The following is a 9,520-nucleotide window of genomic DNA, read 5'->3' on the forward strand; positions in this document are numbered from 1 at the left end:
GTCTGTACTTCTGTGTTTTTTTCTTGTTTCTTTTACAGTTGCACACATTTGCCAAATAGAGTGTCCATTTCTTTTTCAATGTATCTGTGCCGTTATTCTTTGAGTGATCACAAATATCAGAGCTACAAGGATCATCTGATCCGGTGTCCGTTGGTGTTTATTTTATATTCACTGAAAAAAGCCGATACAATTTTGTGGGCATAAATATACACCGAAAAAAACCGAAAATTGAAATAAACATCGAAAAAATACGCCGAATTTTGAATAAATAGAACCCGAAAACGCGGAACCCTACGTATAGTCCTTGGCTTTCTTTTTTTTTTTTCTTCATTTCCTAGAAATAATTTTTGAGTATGTTATAAATGACCATTTCTCATGGATAGTACGTACATTGACCTTGGAAAAACCGCCAGCTAGGATCCCTAGCAATTTCAGGGGGCTCCTGAAGCTCTAGACTCGCCATACACAAAGTTATATATTTGAAAGTTTGTGGAACACGCCGTTTGGACTTCGGCGGCAAAAGTGCGGCGTCATCATGACGGCAGTCCAATCAGTGCACTCCGGAAACTTCGAATCCAACATCGGAACGATCTATTCAAACCATTCAATAATGGCTGTCGCCGTAGAAAAACATATTAAAGGAAGATTCACTGGTGGATTCTTAGGGAGTGTGTTAGCGTGATATTTTCGAAACACCACAAACGTCCCTTTTTGAGAACGCTAACACTGTACACTTTAATTTTCCGTTTCGGCCTTCTCTTTTGCTTCCTCTATTTTTCGCTGCCTTTTTTTGGCTTCATTACGGGGTCAGAGTTAGCGTTTCCCAAGGGGTGACGTGTGTGGAGTTTCCCAAGGGTCATGCTAACCGATTCCCTAAGAACCTACGAACGGATCTTCATGTAATTTTTTTTCCGCCTACTTGGATTAGCGCTAGTACTTGGTTCACGCTCTATTTTGTAGCGCAAGCCAAGGCATATACGCCCCCCGCACACCTGCAAGTTCAGACTCACCCCAGCATCCGCGCGCTCATTGGCTTCCGCCTCGTGACGTGGTCTCCCTCTCGCCTTTGTCCTTCACTACTACTGTTTCGTCCACAGACAGACGCCGCCATATTTTGTCTGTTATGTGAATACTCATGCTAACGGATTAGAAAGAAAGTGTCTGATGTCTGAAAACGTATGAAAGGATCACAGTTGCATAACCCCGATGTTTTACGAATTCGGATAACTGCCAGGAAGATAAAGGGTTTTAGTAGATTGTTTCGATGACTCCGGTAAGCGTCCCGATAGCGATAGGGGTGGACTATTGGGAATCGTTATCGGAGTTATCGGAACGATTTTATAAATCGTTTTGATGTACTAGTTAACTCACAGGTGTTACGACCCTGCGACTTGAATGGCCAGATACTATGGTCGAGGCTCTCACACAGTACCAGGCGTCCGCGAGTAAAAACAAAAACCTGTTTTTCGGCCGGCGTTAATAAACTATGCATCGCAGAAAGCTTAAAACTTTGTGAGAATATGACGCTATTCGTCGGAAAAAAACGCGAAAGTATGATAATAGGACGTTACCTGGATCAAAAGATAACTGAGAAAGACGAAATTTTCCTATAAGCCGAAGTTGTCCATTTAAACCTAATATTGTCAAAACAAGGACTGTGATGGTGGATGCATGTGGCATTTATATCAGTAAGAAAGCACTTATCATCGAGAAAGAGAATATTGTTTTCTTTGTTGGAGACAAGTTTTCTTCTTGTTTTTTTTTTTCTCCACTGGAATAGACCTGGCTTTGCCTCTTGGAATCAAACACCAATGTACTGCCTTATCGAATTTGCGACCTTACATGTCCAAATCATATGTTACACTTGAATTTATTAGATGGTTTATACTATAGCGAAGGCTCTTCACACAAAAGTAAAAAACCAGAAACAAAACTGCCTTTCTGAGAAAATCGATGTTCAAATTTGTACTTCTTGAGATACCTAGCTCTCATATTGAAAGTCATTTTTTGTTCAGATAAGTCAATTTAACTATAACGACATTGTACTTGTTGAATACGTATTGGTTTAAGCTTTTGTTTGATATATATTTATGCCGCAGACTTGCATGTAACAAACGTTAGGTCATTCAAACCATGGAAATTATTGTCAAGAATGCTAGATTCTGGATTTTGTTTTTACAAAAAAAAAAAAAAAAAAAAAAAAAAACTAGAATAGAACACATTTTATGAAAAATTTTTGCTTTACTGTAGTAAAAAACAACAACAACAACAACTTGCATGACGATCGCCAGAATTCCGAAACCTGCCTTTGGTTCTTTAAAAGACCAAAACTAGAGAACTAAAAAATATGACGTAACAACGGTTTTCAGTTTCGTCTTAGTAAAAAGTTTGCCATGTATTTGTATTTTATTAAAAAAAATTGAGACATTATTTTTTGACAATCAGAAATTATATTGCCAAGATATGAATGCCCCATTTTGTGCAGCTTTTTATTATTTAGTGCATTTGTCGTTTTTGCTGTAGTAAAACGGTAACAGGAAACATACCCAAAATGATAAACGTCATGCACTGTAGAAGCGCCGTTCCCGGAACTAGACAATACCGATACAACAATCACGTCGGTTATACCTCTACTCACAAAAAACATTTTATTGAACGAGCATTCGCTGGCTGGAGATCTATTGTCACTTAGCAGCAGCTGTGCGTGGACGCCACCATAAGCGACCTTCAGTTTTGGTATCCTCTTCTTCCGTTTACTTCACTTCATCACTACCATAGCAGCCCAGGTCATCGCCATCATAGATTCTATTGCGTCCTTCTCCCCAGCATGGGCCTTTGTAGAGGCTCGTCAACGCCCGTTTTAGTGGCTTGGCATCTCGGTGAGACAAGAGAAGGTCAACAATGGCGGATGTAATCTGGTCCGTGGGCAAAAAGTCCACAGTGTTCGCAGGAGTGGTTCAGACATCGCAGTCGCTTATCCTACGGAAAAAAATATATTAAAGAAGCAAGCACTCCCAAAGTGGACCACGTAACCGGAGCTGGGGTGAAGCCACTGTTGTAACAGTGGCGCACGTCGAGAACGGCGAGGAAGTAGTTTTCCAGGACGTCCCTCCCTGAACTAGCGGAGGGAGGACAGCCAACCGTCGCCGTCAGCCAGCAGTCCATTTTGTTTCTAATGAACCTGCCGAAGAAAGAACAACACAAGGGAACTGTTAAAAGGATGCCCTTCAAACTAATCCACTCTTGTGTGTGTGTGTGTGTGTGTGTGTGTGTGTGTGTAGGTTTGTGGATTTACGAAAATTGGGTATCGCGCCCTCCATCTTGGTGGCGATGGATATGGGTTTGTGTTTTCGGTGTATACCGACGATCCCCGAGTTGTAACTACCAAGCCAAAATTACAAAAAAAAGGAGGAATCTTTTTTTTTTTTTTTTTTGTAACTGGAGTTGCTTGTTTTGGGTTAATCATTAGTTTAATTTTGTGACGACCCGGATCAAAGCTTGCATCCGTCAGCGCCCTTTGTTTTTCTGCCCACAAAAAACGAGCAAAAAATGACAGGAGGACGCTTAAGCTTCGCCTTCAAGAGTGGAACGCAATAGCTGTACATATAAACTCCCACTCGTTCCCAAGCCGTGCAAGCGTGTCTGCGTATCTGGCTCGCAACCGAAAGGTCCTGGGGTCGAATCCCACCTAAACACCTTCAGATTTTTCTCTAAGGCGAATGAATTACTTTATACAGTAAAATCATTTGAGACATACGGCAACGTTTCATTCGCATTTCATTTCATGTTTTTCCAATCACTTTCATTCCACGCGTGACGTCACGTTTCACGTGAGCGTTGTGGGTTGTTCGAAATTCCCGCGCGACGTCATGTGGCTGTGACGTCATGACTCTATGGACCAATCAGGATTTTCCCGTCCCATCCGCGCCGACGCCGGCCTTTCTGCGATACGAACGCCTTAACACTATCGCGTTAAAACTCACCCTATTGCTCAACATTACATCTCGCCGCATTAGGTATCGTACGAAGCACGCTGTGCTTCTGTGGGCGAAGTGTTTTCCCGACAGGTTACCAGGCGCAGGGCGTGGCTTACGATTATGTTCGCCCTACTCACTACGTGACTGGTTCATCGGCCTTCCATACCCTTCAATGCCGCCATTTCATTGGCTGCGGAGCTTTAATGAGATGCTCGGGACTGGGCGCAGCTGTCAATGGCTGTTCCGCTCTTCATATCAATAGGGAGTTCTAGGGAACCGTTTTCGCACGTCCGGTACGGTTTACGATAGGCCCTCCCGCACCTAACTGCGCATACGCCACCGCAGAACACTCGCACATGCGCAGTTCGTGCCGTACGTAACACTGTCTGCAAACACGTAACGTGTCTGCAGACAGTTTCTACGTGACCGTCAGACAAGTGACTGCAGACGGTCGTTTGCACGATGTACATTGACAGTGTGACTGTGGCTCGAGGGCGTAAGGGCCTCATGGGATACCTGCAGCCGACGTCTTCTTCGAAGGCTTGCGGATAAACTTTCTCTTCACACGTCTGCCTGATCTCGCCGTCGACGCACCTGTTCAGCTCAACCAAGCCTGAAATAAAACAGCAACACGCTCACCGCTTCAACCTGAACAATGCTCGTAAAACGAAATTGATTTGATATGTTGGATGCGGAGTGCAAGTTCGTCTGCTTCCTGCGCAGGGGTTGCATTGACGTCAGAATGTCGAGCTCTGATTGGCTCTGATCGAAAGGATTGTGGGAAGACTTCAATGGTAGCTGCCTTCGGGTCTACCCACTATTCAGCCAAACGGAGCCAATCAGAGCTCGCTGTTCTGACGTCACTGCAACCCCTGCGCAGGAAGCAGACGAACTTGCACTCCGCATACATTAATGTTGATTTAGTTCTTTCACGAAAGAAAAAGGTATTTGAGATATTTTTAAGCGAGTAGTTGATATAAATGTTTGCGTAATACACAAACAAACAAACATATAAAACGTATAATCTTGTAATTATTTAGGTTTGTAAATGCGAAACAACAAACCACATAAATGTTGGGTCCTCCGCCAGATTGCACCGGATCGTTTTAAATTTCCGCGCATGCGCACAATAGCTAGAATTCGGTCATACTTTTGTCGAAATTTACTTTAAAAGCTCGAAAAATTCGAACCTGGTTCTACTCGAATCTCGGAAGGCTTGGGACATCTTTACAATGACCACACGAGCTTAGGGTGCACCGCTACTTCTAAATTCTCTTTCACTCTGTCCTTTAGTTCGCACGTGGTTTGATAAGAACAGTAATCTCTTAGTTGAGATGAACCTTCTGCCGTAAAAAGAGAAAATATCGGGGGCACTCGTAAACAGGTCACCAAAAAGATTAAAAGGCAAATATTTCGAAACAACACAGTGTTCTTCGACGTGTATAGGTTTGCACCGGCTCGGGACCAAAGTTATTTTTTTTTATATATATATATATTAGCGAGTTTTAGAATAGGAGGCCCCACAGCTTTGGGTACCCCAAACAGCTAGGGGCTTCGCAATGGGCATGCGCAGAAGTTCTGCGCGTGCGCACTGGGATGCCCCAAGCTGTTTGGGGCACCCAAAGCTGTGGGGCCCCCTATTCTAAAACTCGCTATTAATGTACCTCTTTTGGAAAGGTAAGACAGCGGCCTTGGGAAGGAACGTTTGGGTTTTTACTTGCGTTTTTGTGCAAATTGTTGTTGTTGGTGGTGTGGCGGAGGGGGGGGGGGGGGGGGGGGGGAGTGGAGTAAGGAGATGGACAGATCAAAGGGGCTGCTTTAAATGCAGTGAAATGAGTCTAGAATATCTTTACGGTTTGTAAAGTTAAAACAGGGTAATAATAAAAAGCAATTTTTTTATAAATATATGAAAACACAAGGTCTGGGTAAATCAACCACTATAGCGATATTAGCCCGAGACTGGGCAGAAGAAAGAAGTTTACAGTGAAAAAAGATTACCGCTGTGTAGTTTTTCCTTCTGTCCCGACTTTCAGCAAACCGTTACCGTGTTTCGCGTATCACACTACCGGTGCCTTAGCAGCATGCTTTTAAGCGCGGCGGGGTATACCATGTCAGCGGAGCGCGCGCTTAAAAGCATGCTTCAAGGGCTCTGTCCCTGTCTCGGGTTATTATCACTGTTGTTAGCTTACACCTGCTCGTCTGCGCACTATGGCCGCTGTCAGCTACGCACTCATAATACAAAAGACAGTGTTCTCCGGGACAAAAAAAATTTCCCCATAAAAAGATGCCACTGCGAAAAATGTTCGCGGAAAACAGAAGATTCCAAACAAATGGTCCCAAGTTGCAAGTAGAAAAAAAAAGAAAACGGCTCCAAGGGGTAATAAAAAGATGATTTTCCGGGGAATTCATTTTTAAATGGACCAATATAAACCTTGCTAATTCACCCCTACAGAGTAATCACATTGTGGAATAGGAGGTTTGGAAGCACTGCCCCTCACAGCCATAAGTCACCCAATGCTGTCGAAGTCCATCGACGCCTGCCTAAGGAAATCGACCATAACCACAAAGATGGTCTAGGACCGAGTCGGCGCTCCTGCCAAAAAAAACGAGTTGCATTTCAATCAAAATGCAACCCCGTCTCAAGAACACCGGTGAGGAGTATGCCGCTATTTGAAGACTACCTGCGTGATGTCGGCTATTGGCGACGTGAGCGATCGAAAGCGTCGCTGTGGTCGGCCCACCACAACTGGCCGAATGCTGACTATGACGTCAGCAAAGGATGTCTCATCGACGGAAATAAGAGGAATCTAAGAACTTCAATTTTGACGGTGTTGGCAGCGTTGCTTTGAGAGCGCTGTGATTTCAGGCTTCCACTATGCCCATTACAAACACCATTGAACTTGTTCATAATGACGTCACGATAGGTAACCAAACGGGGGCGCCACCGAAACATCTCGCCGCTAATACCATGCATTCTGTTCTAACGTTTCTACGTGTACTGAGAATGTTCACGCTAATGCGTTCAAGTGCATCTCCCTGTACGTTTTCATAAAAGTAAATGACAGCACTCTAAGCCAGTATGACGTCGAAACACTGTTTATCATTTATCAGACTTCCCAGGAGGGGATAGCGTACTGGGAACTTTAATAAATGCCGAGGGGGTCACCCGCCAAATGAACACCTTTAATACATAGGGTATATAAGGTGGTCGCGAGTAGTCAAGGTGAGTGTGATCAGTGTGTTGCGAGTGCCTCATGATGTGCGTGTTCATTTCTTTTATGTGCTTCGTTTCTTTCATGTTCCATTCTTAAAAGAATTATAAGGTAAACATTTCTAACAAGTTGCAGGATTTGTTTAACGCAGTTGCAAATAGTTCTATTGAAACACAGTTGAAAACAATTAATTTAAATGCAATTGCTAAAAATTTAATTTAGACGCGGTGGTCAATAACTCGTTACGATTCAGTAGGAACTAACTCATAAGAAAAAATATTAATAGAGCTTCAGCTGAGGCTGAACGCGGTCTACTGAGTGAATTCTTGTACTTTCAAGTGAAACTCGCTTGATTCTTTTTTTTTTTTTGTACAGACCTTATTATCTTCCATTTTAAAATGAATTCTACGGGGAATTTGTTTTTCTAACCCATAGGGACAATTTTTCCTACTTGCCCCTCGGAGTCATTCTTTCCCGGGGGCATTTTATCCGGGGCCTTTTTTTCCGGGGCCGTTTCTTCCGGAGCCGTTTTTCCGGGGTCATTTTTTTCCTACACACGTTCGATACAGACATCATGACAGAATTATTTGCGGAAATGCCTCAAGCATCTTCAAAGGATGTTTGCCTTAATGTATACTCTAAGCATGTCTAGAGATGGTTTTCTTATGGACCAATGTTGCAGAATCATCATGCAAGGAAGGAGCCCGTCTCAGACTGTGGCCGCAGACTATCTTTTGTAACAGTGTCACTCTGGCTTAACTGTTCTCTCGTTAAGCAAACAGTGATGGAAACTAAAAACTTATACTTACTCTGATGACCACTGTCCTGGCAGATCAGGCTACGGACTTGGAGGGATCGTTTCTGAAAATTTAGCTCCAGCTGTTTGATTTCTTCGGAGCATCCACTGATGGTCAGTTGCCTCGTGCAAGAGAGTAGTGAGGTCACCTCCCTGCACACAGTTGCCAGAAACGGTGGTACTCAAGACTATTTGGGACATTTACCCAGGCGTCCTATGTCACGTGTCCGATGCAAAGCCCATAATACGGGGGCGATATGAAGATTATCCACACTTCGGTTCTCTTGAAACTTCTGTTGGCCGTACTGTATTATCAGAGCTTTTCGTACGAGGTCGCTGCCTCTCCGGTCATTGTTTTGCCGGCTTCAACATGTTAACCTGTGATTTGCGTAAAAAGGGAAAAAAAGGGGGGGGGGGGGGGGGGGCGGGGGGTCATTGCTTTTCCGGTCTGAGGGTGTGCCTGGTGCCGATATTTTTTGAAGGCTGTGTAGAGCATGAAGAATGTGGATTGTCGAAATGAAGTGCGTTTTATTGTATCCGGAAGTTCAAGGAAGGACGTACAAGTGTCAGTCATAAAGAAACCGGGCGCCCGTCCACGTTAACGACTGATGATGACATTGTACGCTGATCTGTCGGACAGACGACTGACAGAGGATGATGCGACCAATTATTTTGTAAATAAGTCAAGGCTTTGCCTATGCAATAATTCATGTCTGGCTTTGGCTTGTGGAAAGGTATTTATTAAAATACAATCTGCAACCAAAGGGCGGATAATTTTTGCATTACACTTCTATAGAATCAGACGCAGATTTTGTCAACGGTACCACCGGACTGGAAAATTTCTCTGCATTATGGCGCAAGGTTGATATGCTTACCGGCATGCAGCCTCCATCGTTTCCCTGTCGGGACCCTGTTTCGTCATTGTTGTCTCGATAATAGCATTTATTGGTTCTAAGAAGTCGTGGAGACAGTTCGTTACGTTCGCGTCGTCGCACTGTGAGGAGTCGCAAGAACCTGAGAAGAGAAATCGGTGTTCTATGGCTTTAAAAATACTAATATTTTCCCCTGAAGTAATAAACGACAACAATCTGCCTACGTATATATTTGCCCAGACACTGTATTACAATCAACTGAATTCTGTCTGAATCTGTAGCATTTATGTTTTTGTGTAATTTCAAGATTACCCTTCCCCTTCCTGCCCTTCCCAGGCGAAGACTTTCAACGATTTCTAAAAAAAATTAAGATGATAATATATCAGCAGCCTTAATCTTACTTTAAGAAAACAAAACGACGCAACAAACTTACCTTGCCCAACGAAGAGCATAGCCAGGAGAAATAGCGCGACTTGGCGGAATTCATTGAGGAAACCCATCGTTCTTGTAGCTGGTCAGTCCTATATATCGAGTGACTGTCTTGGAAGGTGGTACGTTCGTTGTTCCTTCGATGAGCACAATATATGCTATCTATAACTGTAGCGGCTATACGATCAACGCCATGATCCGACAGGCGTTCGGCACCGGAACCTCGAAGGCTCC

The 9,520-nt window shown here is 43.7% G+C and overlaps 1 protein-coding gene across 1 annotated transcript; it reads right to left on the reverse strand.

Annotated features, from left to right (window-relative positions):
• Nucleotides 1–2,622: 2,622 nt before the first annotated feature.
• Nucleotides 2,623–9,520, reverse strand: LOC8034679. Its single transcript, XM_002410224.4, has 5 exons — nucleotides 9,291–9,520; nucleotides 8,861–8,999; nucleotides 7,999–8,138; nucleotides 4,494–4,590; nucleotides 2,623–3,181 (listed from the first exon to the last, which is right to left on the reverse strand). The coding sequence occupies exons 1-5, from the start codon at nucleotides 9,355–9,357 to the stop codon at nucleotides 2,980–2,982; spliced, it is 645 nt and encodes a 214-aa protein (XP_002410268.4). The 5' UTR covers nucleotides 9,358–9,520; the 3' UTR covers nucleotides 2,623–2,979.

The sequence above is a fragment of the Ixodes scapularis genome, unplaced genomic scaffold (genome assembly GCF_016920785.2).
Source record: "Ixodes scapularis isolate PalLabHiFi unplaced genomic scaffold, ASM1692078v2 PGA_scaffold8__174_contigs__length_109621045, whole genome shotgun sequence".
Lineage (NCBI taxonomy): Eukaryota > Metazoa > Arthropoda > Arachnida > Ixodida > Ixodidae > Ixodes > Ixodes scapularis.